General features: G+C 42.0%; 1 protein-coding gene across 1 annotated transcript; it reads left to right on the top strand.

The window, feature by feature from the left end:
• Nucleotides 1-3,007: 3,007 nt before the first annotated feature.
• fzd4 (frizzled class receptor 4) lies at nucleotides 3,008-15,282 on the top strand. Its single transcript, XM_049576515.1, has 6 exons — nucleotides 3,008-3,689; nucleotides 6,866-7,003; nucleotides 7,200-7,586; nucleotides 9,199-9,344; nucleotides 10,013-10,260; nucleotides 12,090-15,282. The coding sequence occupies exons 1-6, from the start codon at nucleotides 3,417-3,419 to the stop codon at nucleotides 12,506-12,508; spliced, it is 1,611 nt and encodes a 536-aa protein (XP_049432472.1). The 5' UTR covers nucleotides 3,008-3,416; the 3' UTR covers nucleotides 12,509-15,282.
• The last annotated feature ends 2,867 nt before the right edge of the window (nucleotides 15,283-18,149 follow it).

The raw sequence follows: 18,149 nt of genomic DNA, 5'->3' as shown, positions 1-18,149 counted from the left end.
GCTAATTACTCCAGGTCTTGACCCCAGGTTCAGTCAAAGAGCAGCGGAGGGGGATGGTGTGTATGCATATGTATGTGTGTGTGAGTAGAGAGAAGTGTGTGTATATGTGTGTGTTGGGGGTTGGGCTAGGCTGGGTGGAGAGGTCATTGCTGCTGCCAATCAACTGTCACACTGGATTCGCCTAAACATCACAGTAATCCAGGAGGGAAAACACAGCAGCACAATGAGAGCAGCCAGCCAGGCTGCTGCTGCTGATGATTTGGTGTTTTAGGCATTTATGTGAGTGTCTTATCAAAAGCAACTCCCTACAAATACCTGACACAAACATGCCAAGTGAAGAAATATGACCAAAGGAAAGGATTAGTAATGCACGGAATAATTTGTGAGTCTGCAACCCTGGTAATTTTTCTTGTCTGACTCCAGTCCCTCCTGTGCCGGCTCCTAATGTTTATTTGCTTTGTGTCTTAAGGCACACAAAGATAGATGGTTTGAGATCAAGAAGGCACATATTTTGGGCTCAGCCTCACTTCTTTATTGTAGTCGTGTGCTTCTGGGTCATGTGTGAAATGTCCTTTAAAAAAACTATCTTTCCCAAACTCAGTTGTTTCACAGGGTTAATGTACAATATGTAGTTTTCTGCCTCTAGGGTCAATCTTAACAATAAAAGATGAAGCAATGCCATCATGGCGGTCAATTTCTCCTGGTTAGAATTCCTTCAGTGTTCAGTGGTCCTTAGGGTTTTTACTGGGAGTCAAATTACCCTCAGAGGTTCAAACCATTCCAAAACAAACAGACTAGGTGACTAAAACTGGTACAAACACTTACTAAAGCAGATTCACTTTAAAAATAAATGTTTTACTAAGGCTGTTCGGCTCATCGAGGACGGGCTGCTAGCTCAGAGCTTGCTAATGTGTGCTCACCTTTTTTCTCTGATTACTTGGGATGTAGATGTTCAGGAGGTTTTTACCAAGAGCCGAATTATTAGCAGAGTTCTCCCTCTCTCGAAAATAAACACATCTTGTGATTTAATCGAGTAAAAACGCTGAATAAAGAGATTTCACTTTAAAAATCTGTGTTTCTCCAATGCTGTTCGGCACAACAAGGGCTGGTTATGAGCTGATACTAACATTTGCTCACCTTTTACTCTGATGACTTGAGATCCAGATGTTCAGGAGGTTTGTACCAAGAGCCGAATTATCAGCAGGGATCTCCTCCTCTCTAAAACTAATGGACCCTGTGATTTAAACCACTAAAAACACAGTATAAAGCAATTTCATGTTAAAAGTGTTGTAAAAAATCAGTGTTTCTCCAATGCTGTTTGGCACAGCCAGGGCTGCAGCCAAGCTGATGCTAACGTTTGCTCAGCTTGCTTGCCTGATAACTGAGGATCCAGACATCTGAAGGCTAAGATCCTTCTTCTAGTTCAAACATATAGTTAAAAACAACCAACATCTAAAAAGTGTATTGGAAAAATGCGGCTTAAAAGTGGATAAAAAGTCCGTTTATAACAGCTTCTGTCGGCCAAGACCCTGACGCAATGGCAAAGGGGATATGATGCCACTGACCGGCAACAGTGACCAAATGACACGGACTGCATCCATGATGAAAATTACAGGTTTCTCTGGGTTTTAACATTGTTGGAAACAGTTGGGATAATGTCATACACAACTCAACAAAATATACGACATTGGTCTAGTTGTTTTAAGACATTTTAATGTGGAAAAGTTACCTATTATATCTTGTGGTAAATAACACTAGCATGCAGTTGGACATGCAGAAATTGTTAATTTCAGAAGTCTCACCCTGTCTCTGGGTGCATTTAGATTGAGTTAAACTTGGCAACTATGTTGGTGGCTTAGTGGTAGAGCAGGCGCCCCATGTACAAGGCTGTTCCCGCAGCGGCCTGGGTTCGACTCCAGCCTGTGGCCCTTTGCTGCATGTCACTCCACCTCTCTCTCCCCTTTCACGCTCATCTGTCCTATCAAATAAAGGCTTAAAAATGCCCAGAAAAATATCTAAATAAATAAAAATAAACTTGGCAACTAAAATAAAGCGTCACTCTGCCTGAAACTGAATCTTATCCGAATCCTGTTCCATTTAAACTCTGGGCAAAGTGACACTAGAATACAGTTTCAGGTATTTGTGGTATTTGAAAAGGTCTGTGGAGCTCTTACGTTGAGTTTGATTACACTTGGCAGATGGTTTAAGCACCTCAGAATCGTACAAATCACTTGGAAGCAAACACAAATCAAGTATTTCTTGAGCTCTCCTCCTCCTGGAATATTTGCAACAAATCCAAGCACTTTCTCACCCAAGTCCACTTTTACAACACTGAAAAGCCAAAACAACACTCTTCACTGCTAGTTTCATGCTGTAAAAGAGAAGTCTTCTCCCAGGGTGCCACGAGCAAACAAAACCTGTCCAGTATGCGCATTCATTGCAATGCAAAACAGATTTCCAATGCTTCAGCATCACTTAAGGCCCTACTTTCAATTACAATGTCACGAGCACTTAAAGCTGACGGGCCTTTAGAGAGGGAGAGTGGAACCTGTGGTGAAGTTCCAGACGGGCTTAAAAGACCATTAGGGACTTTAAATATAAAATAAAAACACACACGCACTGAAAAATCAACTTTTCAGATGCTTATTTTCTAAAAATACAGCCAATAAAAATATATGTAAGCCACATCAGCCAGTATAAATACAGGTTCTGGATATTGTCAGAATTAGTTGGGGAGTGCTTGCTGATTTTCTTTGCAGGAGGAGGGAACACGGGGAGAAGAGAATAGAATGGGATGAGAGAAGAAACAAGAAGACAGAAGAGGAGAAAAGTCTGAAGGAAAGGAGAGTGGAGGAGAGGGGATAAGGGGGAGAGGGGAGGAGATGAGGCTCACTCTTCTATTTTTCTCTTGGAGCCCGCCCTCCTGGTCAGGGGTTGGTCAGGGAAACCCAACTCCGGCGCACGGATTGGTCGGCTCTCCTCTGGACGGGCAAAATAGTCTCTCCTCACAGACACAATAAAGTTTAGAGCTGGACGCTTGCAGGCGCTAAAGCAGACCGCTGTGTCTCGTCGCTGCGCTCCGCGTCTCCGCAACGGGCAACAACGCAACAAGGACTGCGGGATTTATCCAAATGTAGGTTTTTATTTTAACTCCATGCGCGCATTTATTTTTAACTGAGAACACGCGCAGATCTCGCAATGATTCACTGCAGCTTTATGGATATTTTATTCTGCTGAATGGCTCGTTGGATACTATAAACCTCCAAAAACGCACGGGACTACACGCGCTCCACTCCGGCTGGACTATAAACACGCGCTGCTGTTTCCAAGGCGACCCAACCTAACTTTGTGTTTAAGGATATTAACTGTGCCAGCATTTACACAGGGCAGCCGTGCAGTCAGTGCTCGCGGTGACCATGCCCGGGATGGTGATGATGATGATGTCGTTCAGCGGGGCAGCTCTGCTCCTCTTGTCCGGGCTGGTCGGTCCGCTGTGCGTGGTGCACGCTTTCGGCGATGAGGTGGAGGAAATGACCTGTGACCCGATCCGGATCAGCATGTGCCAGGGTCTCGGTTACAACGTCACCAAGATGCCCAATCTGGTCGGCAACGTGCTGCAGTCGGACGCCGAGCTGCAGCTGACCACGTTCACGCCGCTCATACAGTACGGCTGCTCCAGTCAACTCAAGGTACTGGGAATGATGGGAGGCACAGAAAATGCAGACTGATATGAGAATAGAATAGACGGCGCGTTACTAAAAGCACACACTGAGGCTGGAGCGCAATTTTAGGAGCACTGATCCTGGACTTAAAAAAGAGGCATGGCTGAGTCGACATAGTCTGCTATATTTGTGTGTGTGTGTGTGTGTGTGTGTGTGTGTGTGTGTGTGTGTGTGTGTGTGTTTGGAGAGAGTGGGGGGAACATAGTGTGGTCCCAGAGCACATGACAGGGAGCTACCAGCAACAGTGAACACTTTAGACTGGTGGTGCCAGTTCTAATCAGGAGCATAATATAGGTTGGCCCCCAGAGAGTTAAAATAAGTAGAGGGGTCCCTGCCTTTTCCCTTCCTTCCTGTTGTGCCAGACTGTCATGCTAATTTCTGTGAAAATGCCCCCTCTGTCTGTTGACATTCTGAGTTCATGCCCCACACAGCAACAGCTGAGTCTTCAGTGCTATATACTGTACCGTCTTCTTGGTAACAATGGTGCCCTCAGTGTCCCTTAGACAAATGCTGCTTGTTTGCCTCATGCACCATGTAAGAAAAAAAATTAGATTGGCCATGTCCTTGTCTTTAAGATTTGACTTTAGACTATAATTGGAACGAAAGGACACAACAAATCAAATTGTCAGTGATTACGTGTGTTACTCTATTTATTTAGACATGCCATGTCTCACAAATGTACGTCTAAAGAGAGAGACATGAAAAGAAACTGTTTCCCAGATGTTCCTGAAGTTACATTTTACTTTTATTACTTTACTACCTTCTCAGTTATTTAATGCACACAGTTGTTAGGAAACAGAAGTAAAAACATATATATTACATGTTAAATTTAAGCTCTTAAGAAACATTTGTGTCCATGTGTGTGAGACAGCCAGGCAGAACAAGGAGCAACTGCAGCATAAAACCAAACTGTCCTCCTCCAGCTGAAAATTGTCCCGTAAGATTAGCTGACAACCCCCTCCTTATCCCCCTCTCTTTCTCTCACACACACACACACACACACACACACACACGCTAAAGAGGGAGGAAAGGGGAAAGGGAAACCATATCCCCTAACATTTGCTCTAATGGGAGGCTTCCTGACAAGTAACCGGAGCAGCTTTTAGCAGTGAAGTGACAGCACTCAGGTTACCAACGGTCGGAGGGGAAACACCCAGAATGTGTTAAATTACTGTCACTGCTGTAATTCACTGTGAGAAATCCCAGGAATGGCATTTCATCTAATTTAATATCTTCTGTTTTTGGAAACTTTTTTTCCTAAATGAATCTGAATGATGTGCAAATCACACAAACCAACCCTCCACTGATGCTCACACGCGAGGCAACTTTGTCGGTTTGTTAGCTTTTAAATTTTAATTTAAGAGAGAATTACACACACAGTCCCTGATATGTGTGGTTCAGCTGGGAACAAAGATTCTCTATTTTCAGTGAGACACTCAATACTGTCTCCAGATCAGCCACTGCTCTATTTGCAGAGATAAAGCGATGCTACAACCCAGATATGAATCAGAGAATAGTGTAAAAAATAGTTTTAAAGGAAGTTCCCTCTGACTTCCATAATTGATTTTGACATCACATACTTCCCTACAGTATGGCCTTAATGTATCTAAAGCACACTTTTTTTTTCTTTTTGCAAATGTAGAAACATTATTAGCATGTAGGTGTATATCAGGAAAGTAGCTTATCGATTCTATAACTTTTAATTCTTACACAATTTATTCATCACACATGTAATTTTATAGTCTAATATGAACGTGACACACAGATTCACATTTTCTATGTTTACCTGGCTTATAAATTCTCACAGAAAAGGAGTTGTATAATATTTCTGTGTGTATTTATTTCCCAACCTTGACACCCTTCTGGGATTCATGTTTCAATCTGGGCTCCGTTCAAGGCCTGATTTCAAGCTGAGATTTCGCTATCACTGGACCAAGGCTGCAAGCCCAAAACATTCTGTTCTCAATGTGGTCCAGTAAATATTTAGGGATATTTCCAAAATGACAAAACTGCAGCAAACCCTCCATTCTGACACATTTTAGTATTTACAGTCAGCTATCACCATGTCTTTGATCCTGGAGAGCTTGTTTGTTTTCTTTACCTGAAGGAATCCGAGTGAAATATACTTTCTGCTTATGTGTATTTTCATATCACAAGCCTGGCGCGATTTTACATTCCGGCTTCAAACAGATTTCACTGTTAAGGCATGAAATCACCAAAAATTGCAACCTCTTGTAACCCCAGAGTACGTACTCCTCCACATCACCACCACCTCAAAGAGTCAAAAGTGACTTCAGACCGTTCACTATCTTTATCACCCTGATTTAGATATCTATTTCAAAACCACTGCCATGGGACAGAGAAAACTGAGCCTTGGATTAGGGGGGATTATGGAGCATTACATGGCACATGCCCTCAGTGTTGTCAAGTCCACAGATTGTTTTTAAAGACGTGGAGTTGTGTGTGTAACCTTGGAGCAGGTTGGTGTTGGCCACGGCGTCTTCACTCAAGTCGCGGAGTTTCTTATTAGAAGTGAAAACAGAAACCCACCACTGGAAGAGGTGATGCAATGTACTGAAAGTAAAGACAGAGACAGCAGCAGGATAGTGAGTGGTAAATTGAAGTAGATGGAGGATCCATGCGTGTGGGAGTAGAAGGTGTAGCCATCTACCAGCTGTAATCCTGTTGTAATATATAGAAAGATTGGCCCACAGGGTTCTCACCGCACAGTTTCCACTTCTTTAACAATTACTACGCCCATGACATGATTAACCCTCTGCCTCACAGTTTGCTTTAACTTCACTGGAACAAAGCCTCCAAACCAGCGCACTGAAATATGACATAATATTGGATAACTGTTGCACTCTTACTGCACTGTCAGCTTAAATTGGTTTTGGAATACTGCAATTTTTCACTTTTAAAACTCTCCTCAATATTTTTGTTTCTCCCTTTTCTCTCTATAAAAATAGAATAGCCAGTGTTTGAATACCTAATACACTTGTAGCATCATCAGTTCAAGCTCAATTAATGACTTTTGTGCTTCAGTTCACGGTATGCTATGAAATCTCACTAAAGAACACACACACACACACACTAAAAGCTAAATGTTCAACTTGTGATCTTCTATCTCCATTTTTCTCCAGTTCTTCCTGTGCTCAGTCTATGTGCCAATGTGCACAGACAAGGTTCCCATCCCCATTGGTCCCTGTGGTAGCATGTGTCTGTCCGTCAAGAGGAAATGCCTGCCTGTGCTCCACGAGTTTGGCTTCATATGGCCTGAGGTGAGTCACACCATCACAAGGATTCCTTGCATGTTTTAAGAAAGTAGAATGTACAAAATAGGACATAGGAAACCAAAGCTGTAAAACACAATGTTCTCTTTTATGACTATTATTATGTAAATTAGCTCAACAATGTTGTTAACAGTGAAATACAGCTGTAACAAGCCATCAAAATTCCCACCACGCCTCTCTCCAGGTGCTCAACTGCAGCCTCTTCCCACCTCAAAACGACCACAACCACATGTGCATGGAGGGCCCGGGGGACGAGGACCCGCCCTACCAGCCCGTCCGCCATCCTCCCCACCAGGAGGAGTGCCAGGCATTGGGATCGGCACCCGACCAGTATACCTGGTTAAAGCAGACTGAGAGCTGCACTCTCCAGTGTGGCTACGACAGCGGGCTCTACCGACGCGGGGCCAAAGTCTTCACGGATGCGTGGATGGCAGTGTGGGCCGTGCTGTGCTTCCTGTCGACCACCCTGACAGTCCTGACGTTTCTGTTGGATTCACAGCGCTTCTCCTACCCGGAAAGGCCCATCATCTTCCTATCTATGTGCTGCAATCTGTACAGTGTTGCCTACCTGGTAAGTGGAAGATTTACAGTACATTTATATTGTCCCATTGAAGTTCATTTGTTTGGGGAGAATGAATAAAAAAGAATCTATCAAAAAACGGTGGTATAAAAACATTAACTAAAACATAATTTAGACCCAGTTTTCTCCATAGTCATTAGTCTAGGGTTTACACAGTTAAATATATTCAACATCATACTTTCATTAGGCCATGTCATCAGCTAGTATGCTGTCTGTTAAACACTCACTCTACAGCAGGAAACAACACTTCAAAACAAAACTTATGTGCCAGAAATTCACTTTACAAACACGACAAGTTTGCCAATCACTTGTGGTCCATTCAGAATGGACCAGCGACCCACTTTTGGACCACGACCCACCAGTTGGGAACCACTGATTTAGACTATAGTGGTCATTATAATATGGACTATAATGCTAATATTTAATATTTGAATCTCAAAATATACAGGATTAGATATAGCAGTGTTCGCAAGATAATGGAATTTCTAGCTTAAATACAGTACCTTGAAAAATAAAATATGCATGTGCTAAAGTTGTAAATGTTAGCTCATGGACTTTATTTATTGATGCCATGCAAGCGGGCGCTGAACCTGCAGAAGTGTGATTTGTTCAGTTTCAAATGATTGTTGAATTTGGTGTTGGCCTATCTTAAAGGTCATTTTTATGATTCTCTTCATTAGTTATTCTTTGTATCTGATTGAGCAGATTGATTGTTTCAATCTTTGCAGGGGTGGTTATGGGTCCTGGAGGGTGGGGGGGGATGTTAGTATATGTGTGTATGCTTGTATAAGTGTTTGTGGTTCTTGTGGTTTTTTGTCATTGGTGTATCCTTATTGTTTTTGTGTCTTGTATTAATGTTAATTTTTTTGTGTTTTTTGTTTAAAAAAAAGGAAAAAATGGATGGCCAATAAAAAATTGTTCACAAAAAAGTACCTTGAAAAATATCCATATTCAATTTCATTTAAAGCCATACCATGAGGATTAATTATTAAAAAAATGAGTATAACAAGGCTACAACACAATGACTGATGCTTATTTTCTAGTTAGTAGCAGAGAACAGCAGAATGACTGTAGTAAATGTTAACACACTCCTACCCGTGTATTATACTGCTGAAAATGAGACCCAAACAGTTTCAAATATTCAGAATCCACATGTATTGATAAATCGATTCTTTCCCTTGCCTTTTTTAACATTTGGCCGGGGTCAACAGATACAAATTAGGCTAACAAGGCTTAGAGTTTTTATTCCTGTCGATCAATGAGCTTTGTCCAATAAAAATAATTAAATTAAATACATTAAAAGAACAATAACTGCACCAAGAAATTAATGGGTTGATCCCTATGAAATGTGTACATTATTCAACAAACCAAAGCAAATACAGATACCAGTCAAAACAATAAAGCAGTAATAAACCTAGTTTTAGGCTTTTTTAATTACCAAATACTAATAAAACATATTTATGTTCTGCATATCTAAATGGAAAAGTCAGATTTTGAGTTGGTTTGTAATAAGAATAACAGATTATGTGACTTTATGTCTTTTATGTATTAATATTTTTTTAACCATTTTCTTTCCACTGTCACTGTCCGTCCTTTCCTGCAGGTACGGTTGACACTGGGCAGGGAGCGTGTTTCCTGTGACCTGGATGCCACCGCTGTCCCGATTCTAGTACAAGAAGGGTTAAAGAGCACTGGCTGTGCCATCGTCTTCCTCCTGCTCTACTTCTTTGGCATGGCCTCCTCACTCTGGTTAGTACAAACACACACACACACACACGTTTTATCGTATCAATCTTTCATGTCTTTGTCCCATTGTCATCAGCTGTTGTGAATGGACTTTTGTAGAACAATTGGAACACAAGACTTGCATCCTGTTTTCTTTAAAGTCTAACTATCCTGTCTCATAACCTTTGGACTAGATGAATTCATTTCCACGCACAAAGGCAGGCTTTGTAAAAAAAGAAAAAGAAAATGCCACTTTTTGAGTGCGTGCTATACTACAGTCTCAGTGGAAGCACTCTGCTGTCGCAGCGCTTTTTCTTTCCTTTTCACTTTGCCCTCATTTTCCTGTTTGTCTTCACTTTTTCCTTTTGGAAGAGCAGCAGACTGAAAAGCCCAAGGACCTCACTGTCTCCTTAAACATGATCACATCCCTCTGTTATGTAACCCATAACTATCTCACGATGAGCTAATTACAACAGAGGGAATTTTAAGGAAATGTTATATAGAGGGCAAAGTTAAGTTTTGAGCTCTGCAGCAGTAAACAGTAGCCCACTGTAACCTCAGCATCTTGTTTCCAGGAAACATGTGATTGTTATTTGCAACTGAATTGAATGCCGGTTCAGATATCTGATAACTGCACATATGAGCTGTGTTTAACCTTTTCTCTTACTCTCCTTGTGCTCTCTTTCTTTCAGGTGGGTGATCCTGACCCTCACATGGTTCTTGGCTGCTGGACTGAAGTGGGGCCATGAAGCCATTGAAATGCACAGCTCCTACTTCCACATAGCAGCTTGGGCAATCCCAGCCGTTAAAACCATCGTCATCCTCATTATGCGACTGGTAGATGCAGATGACCTGACAGGACTCTGCTATGTGGGCAACCAGCAGCAGGAGGCACTCACAGGCTTTGTGGTGGCACCGCTTGCCACATACCTTCTAATAGGTAATTACAACATGATAGTACAATCAGTTTATCTATTTTTTAAGTTTCCTTATTTTTTAAAATAAATAGTGCTTATACCAGAGGTGTGGACTTGAGTGGACTAGAGTCACAAATTGATGACTTTTGACACAATTTGACAAAATGACTCATGTCCTCATTTGGACTTGAGCCTTTTGACTTTTGACTTGAAAATACTTGATACTTTTCCCCAAAGATATTAAAGAAGGTCATTTAAAAAGTGTGCCGTGAATCAATTTATTTTCCCTTATTTCCTGAATCAGCTAACATTCACGCTATTCATTCCCAAGTCGACATTTGAGTGCTCTGACATATTTTCCGCATTGAACGTCTGCAGACAGCTGTAATGACCTGGGCGCACGAATGGTTCTATTCATTGTACAGTTTGGGGCTCTGCCTCAGTTTCCAGCAAATAAAAGGAGGGCTGGTAGGTGAGCTTACCGTCCTCCTATTGCAGTGACTGTGGAGAGCTTGACCACAGTGTTTTGGACAAGACTGGAGTATAGAACAAGAGGCTGGAGGATGCGCAGTCGCCATGCTTGCTGTACATACAGTTTGCATGGTCACATGGGTGGATGACGATATTTATGTCGCATAGACCAACGCAGACCGTCGCAGACACGGAAACTATGAATTGGCCCTAAATCCTCAGATGATGCAGTTTGTTTGAACCTATCCGAATTTTGTTTGAACTAGAAAAGCACTCAGAGAGTGCAGACCTCCACCAAGTAGGTGATATTCCCTCCCCCTCTGCATCAGATTTTGCAGCCTGCATCACAATTAGGTTATTTATAGAATACTATTTTTTCGCGTGAGGCGCGCGTCTTGGAAGTGTTTGCATGTGTTTTCCCTATGGCGATGGCGCTTGCGCACCGAAACGTGACGTGTCTGGTGAGAATGCCAACAAAAACCGCGTCGCTTCTGCCACCTGGATACAGGTTTCCATGTTAGCCCCACCCAGACATCAAGTTGGGAGGCAGTTTTAATCAACAGCAGCATTTTGTACATACTGTGTCATTGAGTCAGGAAAACCCCCATTCAGTCAGACGATAGACTTTATGTATTCCTGACGAGCCCAGTAGGCCTACTCGCACTGCCAGCCGGTGGCGCACGTCTGGTCATGGAATGAGTCTATTCTAAAACTCGGTGAATACACAGTGCCATTTAGCGCTATTTTATTATTTTATCCACTTGCTTCAACTGATCATCAAAATTATCATCTGTTCCTTGTCCCATTATCCACCTTTCCTGAAAATTTCATCAAAATCCGTTCATAACTTTTTGAGTTATTTTGCAGACAAACAAACAGACAAACAAACAAACAGACCAACACCGGCGAAAACATAACCTCCTTGGTGGAGGTAACAAATTGCAGTATGTAAAATATGAAGGTTGAAAATTGCACGCGATGACGCAAAACTTCCAGCAAACATGTTTTAAGACATAAAACACAAATTTAAAAAAAACAGTTGTGATTTTTTTGTAAATTTAATGTATTATTGCTCTGTTGTTAAAATGACATTACATTCGGTGAAGAGTGCATTATGATTTGTTTAGGAAACTCAAAGTTTAGGACTTAGGAGTTGATTTGGAACTTCAGTGAAAAGACTTGAGACCCACTTGTGACTTGCAAAAACAATGACTTGGTCCCACCTCTGGCTTATACCTATGTTACATATACACAGGCCCCACAGTCTTTCTCTAACATGTATAATCCCAAGTTCTTTAATTGCTTTGTGTGACTGTCATTATGTTTTTTTCTTATATCTGCTGGTCTTTATTTGACTATTGTTACCCTCTCTGAACCTCAGGCACTCTGTTCATCTGTGCTGGCCTCGTGGCTCTTTTCAAGATCCGCTCCAATCTGCAGAAGGACGGCGCCAAAACAGACAAGCTGGAGCGTTTAATGGTGAAGATTGGAGTATTTTCTGTTCTCTACACCGTCCCGGCATCCACCGTTATTGGCTGTTACCTCTACCAGCTCTCCCACTGGGGGGAGTTCAGAGCCAGCACCCGGGACTCATACGTGGCATCAGAGATGCTTCGAATCTTCATGTCACTGCTCGTAGGCATCACATCAGGCATGTGGATCTGGTCAGCAAAAACCCTCCACACCTGGCAGCGCTGTTCTGCCCGCCTGCTCAGGGACAGCAGGGCAAACCGAGGGGGCAAAAGGGCTCCGGGCGAGGGCTGGATCAAACCGGGGAAAGGCAACGAGACAGTTGTGTGAGGAGGAAGAGAGAGGGAAATGGACTTCTACCTGCTTCTCTGTCACTTACAGATACTCACTCTGCCGAACAAAAGGTGGAGAGGACAGAGGAAAGAGATGAGAGGGAGAAGCAGGAGTTTCTCAAGGAAGCCACTGGATGTAATGGCATCATAAAAGCTCGCTGAGAGTCTGCAAGCATGCCTCACCCCCTCTAACTGCCTCTTACAGTGATAATGGAGGAGAAAATTGGAGGATTGGGTCGTACATTAGTAGCAACAGTAGCCTCTCTACCTCTGTTAGACTTCTTTTGCCCAGAGAGATAGAGAAAGTGGAAAATGAAGGAGACAGAGAGACGAAAAAAGGCAGAACAGAAGCGTCAATATGCAGACCAGGCACACCCACAAGCTGTGTAGCACCACGTCTACCTCTCTGCCTCGCTTTCCTCCAGAGCCCTCAGCAGAAGAGACTGAACCTGCTGGAGACAGTAACCCTGATGCCGTTGTGTCTTTTGGGGGTCTTTTGAAGTTTTGAATTTTACACTGGAGAGTCCTGGTGCAGACATTATACAGGTATAGGTTGATGTTTCCCAAAAGCATCTGAGTTCCTGTGAGGTTTTTTTTATGTCCACACGGGAAATTACAAATGAAATCCCAGACCAAGAGTAATTATAATATCATAAAAACATAAAATATGGCCTTAAACCTGTGATTTGTTTACTTTTGAACCACGCTATTCTACATTTTTGTAAATTATTACCTTTTGTACAATATGAAAGAGCAGGTGATTTTATTACTCAGAATTTTTTGGGGAAACCAGCTCTAAGCTGTAATAATGCACTATAATTCTCGACAATATGTGAAGTGTCTGTGCTTGTCACAAGTGCATTACCAGGGACGGCAGTGATGTAACAACAAATTATTACACAGTATGTTAATATGCAGAGAGCCTTTAACAATTTGGTCGATTTTCATAGTGAACGCTGCAGAAAAAATAACTAATTAAGTCACAATCACTTTTTTAACAAATATTGTGAAGGCAGGAGCAGCGAAACATAGTGAGATTATTTTTTTAATGTGTAATTGAGGTAAAGTCTGTGGTAGCTATAAAGCTCACTACAATGAATCCTGGGAGCCCCCCAGCCGTGCCTTTTATTAACCCATAAATGTGCAAGCGGTGAGGCGTCTGGGAAATGTAGGCCTGTGTGTTTTACCTCAGTAATCTACGGGAAGCTCAGCTAACTTCTAATGATGTGTGCAGCCTTTGTGCAAACCCTGTACTGTATATGCTCTTGAGTTACCATGAAATCCAGGAAATGAAATTATTCCCTCTGCCCTCTTTTCCAAACACCGGACCCGAGGCACGTCAAAGAATTACACGTTATTAGACAATCACTTGCCAAAAGACACATTATGCAGTAACAGAGAGCTGTCACAGACACATGCATGTGCACATGCACATATATGCAGATACACACAGAGGAATCAGTTCCCACGAATCTCATCCGCCAGCAGTTATGATCGCTATCAGAGTAATAACTCCAATAATAGGAAACGGTATCTGCTTAATTATGTCTGCTTTCCATCTTTTTTAAGCTATGATTCTTCATCCCTTCAATTCATAAGGCCATCACTGTCTGTTCTACCTGCATATCTGTCTGTCCGTGTGTCTGATGCTCTCATTAGCCCGCTGCCTGCCTGTTGCTCTTTAACCTCCTCTACTGCATAGCTCATTTCCCAGACAATCAAGTCATCCCTGGCAAAGATTATTGTACATTACATTTCAGAAATTCACGGACGATAGGGACGAGATAACTGCTTATAGAATGTACTATAAGCTTTAATTACAGTGAGTTACACCTGGTCGTTCTGCTGCACTCACCAAACTCTGCAACTGCTCCAGTGTACCATATATTTGCCTGACAATCTAGCAAAGCTCTTGCGTTTCAGTAAGTCTTTGAATGTATAATACGTGGGGGGTGTCACATTACGTATGCCTTCTACATTTAAGTAAAGAAAATTTGATTCTTGGCTATTTCAATGCATAAGGGCTTGAATAATTTGGAGCTTTGCCCCTGTGTGTCATTTGAAACCATATAGTGCCTCCCACAGCTTGTCACAGGTATTTTAACATTGAAGGGGACAGAAAGTAGCTTTAAAGTGTGCACGGCCTTTTACCTAAATCATGCTAAATGTAACAGCAGCCTTATTGCATTCAGTTTACTTCTGGTGGTTCTGGTGAAACCTAGAATGCTGTAAAAAAGCAGTTTTTCTCAAACCAGCACACTTTGGCACACTTATTGAATTTCCAGAGTCAGGCAAACATTACAGCGAGTTAAAATGAATTGAATTAACCTCTGACCACCTCCCCTCTGAGCTAATGCAGTTTCCCTCTGAAACTCAAGTTCTGGCCGTCCACTCTGGTATGACCACACTGAGCTTCAGGTGACATTTCCAAACAATCACTCAACAGTGGTGCCTTGAAACATGCTGAGTGTGTGCCGCGGCGTAATGAAGACTGAGAACCACTGTTACTACAGATGTGTGAACGCTTTTTCAGAAGCCCAGATATGCATTAAAGTTGGGGGTCAGTTCGTCGGCGCTGATCATAGCCTTTAAGGTCTAGACTGTTCCTTTTGTGTAGAGAACATGTTGTCTTGATGATGTCATCAATGTATTATAAAGAAATTGCTAATTTATCCTTGTAAAAACGTGACAGCAAATTTTAAGACTTGTTTGTTATTTAAAAACACTTTTGTATCAGAAGAAGATGATGAATAAAAACGTTTTGGTTTCCAATATGTGGATGCAAGTTTCTGTATTCACGTGCATGTGTGTGTGTGTGTGCTTCAAATAAGTATAATAGAAATAGGGCTGCAACAATTTTTCTTTTTTTTTTTTGCAATTAATCAGCTGATTTTTTTTTTTTTTTGTGACTGCTTTTTTGGTCAAGGTAAAAAAAGCCTTTTACAATTTCCTGAAGCCCAGAGTGACATCTTTGACTGTCTTATTTTGTCCAACCAATAATTCAAAACCAAAACACATTCTGTTAACTATCACATTCGACAAAGAAAAGCAACCTATTTTTACATGTGGTATCTTGGCTGATAAAAGTATAAATAGATTTTCCAAAAAAGATGCTAACAAACTCATCTGCCAACTTATATAACTACTGCTCTACAATACGATACGATACGATACGATTTTATTGTCCCTGAGGAAATATGTTTTGGATACATGCCGTACCTGCCGTTAAAAAGATACAAAAAGTCTGTATATACAGTTCCTATGTATTCAGTCCATACACAGAGCTGTTGCAATTCTCAATCCCACATACTCAGTACCTACAGTACATGTACAGACTGCCATCAACCAACAAATTCCACACTGCCCAGTGCACCACATATCTGTCATCATAACATAACATAACATAACATAACATAGTTATGATGTTAAAAATAAGAAATATACACACATATTTATATATACATATGTACATATATACACACATAAATAGACACTTACATGCACATACATACCTACACATACACACTGTATGGTTGAGCTACAGTTAGCTTCCCATTTAAGGCTTTAATGGACAAGGGGACAAAAGAGTTTTTTAAGTGGTTAAGCCATCTATCAATCTGATCTATTGATTTATTGACTAACAACTTCGACTTCAAATAGAGTTAATGTCATGTATTCACACCTGTACGGCTGGTAAACATGTTGATGTTATTATATTGCTATCGTGATATTAGACGTATCATCTTAGATTTTGGATATTTCTTAGGGCGTTTGCAGACCTAAAAGTCCGGACCAAGGTTCATGTTTTTGTTACATTGTATACATTTAGTCCCTTGGTTTTGCATTCACAATGCAATTCTGTGAGCGGACTAAAGAACTTTACATGACATATTTACGCTCATCTACATGGGTTGCGTCACCTTATATTTGACATCGATTGGTTTATAAATGGGCGGGGGTCTGACATCAGCATGTTGTCAAGTAGGCGGGTAGGAGTCCCCTCAATGTTTACAAACATTACCTCACGCAAATGGACGAACCGATTCTAATAATTGCCACGCTACTCATGCTATTATGGCATTGCTATCAGCTGCAGCACCAACCTAGAGCACAATACTCGCGGCTCATACAAAAACGAAATATAAATCTACACCTTGTGCGAACATGTCATCGTCGCCTGCAGGAAGGAGGTGGAGGAGACAGCTAGCAATGTTAGCAATGCTGAGAGCCCTGCCAACATGGGGGTGACCAGTGTCGAGGTGAGTGACCATAGACGGCTCGTTTTTGATGGTGGACTTGACTTCTCTCATGGCAGAAATGAACAACCGGCGCACCAGAATTTCTTGTCAATGGTCTGAAAGTCTGAACCATCCAAAAAAATTCTTTCACACTAGTAACGGACCTGACCATAGTTCTGTTTGGTCCGGACCGAGGCAACCTCTTTTGGCCGGACTAAATTTCAGCCGTTTGGTCCGGACCGTGGTCCAGGGGTAGTTTTCACACCTGCGGACCAAACTGGAAAGTCCAAAAGTCTGCACCAAACAACCTAGGTGTGAAAAGGCCCTTAGTTTCAAAGGCTGCATTACAGTTAAGTGGTGTAATCTTCTGAACTTACCAGGCTGCTCTAGCTATTCTATTATTTGCCCTTTGTTACCATTAGTCAAAAATCAAGGTATCTGGTCAAAAATACTGTGATGTTTGATTGTCTCCAAATCACCGAGCCATATAGAGCAGGGATCAAAGACAAAGGCCCAGACACACCAGGAGTGGCATCAAAGAACCCATGGCGACAAGACCAACTGCTGCGTCGCCTGAAGCGTCTCAGCCAAAAAGTTGCACTTGAACATGCCACAAAACTACAGTCATCATCCAACTCGCACAAACATTCTGAGCCTGCATAAGATAAAATAACTCTCCAAACAGCAGGCAGCAGTAGTCTGTATTTGTCATTTAAAAAAAGAAAACCAGAGGACAGACGGGACGGATTCAAGACACTAGTTAACCAGTTACACACAACCCGATGTTTAAAAAACAAGGGATATTTACTGAGCAGTGACACAAAGAATCCCAAACTGTTTCTGCTGAACTCACTGGCTAAAAAAAAACAACTTACCTAACAACACGTTTGTTTCAATCTCAGGCCCTCCTGACTTTAGCCATTTGTTTGCTTTCCATAACCATGTTCCCTTTTCTTGCACTGAGCTGAACTACCAGTCAGAGCTATGTCTTGCACAAATGGGCCTCGCCGTCTCTGATTCTGATTCAACATGCTGAATCGGCCGAAAAGGGGACGAGGGCTGACCAGTGCAGTACACACCTCAAAAAGTGGGGCAACAGATGCTCACTGGAGGTTCGACCGCTGGCTTGGTGTGCCAGGGCCCTTAGAGGTTAATGAGCAATCCTGCCTCAGTGTGTCATGTAAAGACATCTCCATGCCCTGTGAAAGCAGCTACTGGGTTGTTAGGAGTGAGTGAGCAAAATGATTGAGTGATTCTGGGTCTATGTTGCATCTGAAACTCCTCTCCTCTCATTTGTGTTCACTTAATGAGTTGAACAATGCTGCCACCTCTTGTCTGATGAACAAATTAACCGTCTGTGCTTCATCAGGCACTAACTATAGTATCTCCACATAGAACATC

The sequence above is a fragment of the Epinephelus fuscoguttatus genome, linkage group LG5 (genome assembly GCF_011397635.1).
Source record: "Epinephelus fuscoguttatus linkage group LG5, E.fuscoguttatus.final_Chr_v1".
NCBI lineage: Eukaryota > Metazoa > Chordata > Actinopteri > Perciformes > Serranidae > Epinephelus > Epinephelus fuscoguttatus.
The sequence above is the reverse complement of the archived record's forward strand: the minus strand, read 5'-3'. Positions and strand labels throughout refer to the sequence as shown.

Coding starts and splice junctions, on each gene's coding strand:
- fzd4 (XM_049576515.1), top strand. CDS start 3,417: ATGCCCGGGATGGTGATGATGATGATGTCGTTCAGCGGGGCAGCTCTG. Junction 7,004..7,199: donor TTGGCTTCATATGGCCTGAG/GTGAGTCACACC, acceptor GCCTCTCTCCAG/GTGCTCAACTGCAGCCTCTT. Junction 9,345..10,012: donor GGCATGGCCTCCTCACTCTG/GTTAGTACAAAC, acceptor TCTTTCTTTCAG/GTGGGTGATCCTGACCCTCA.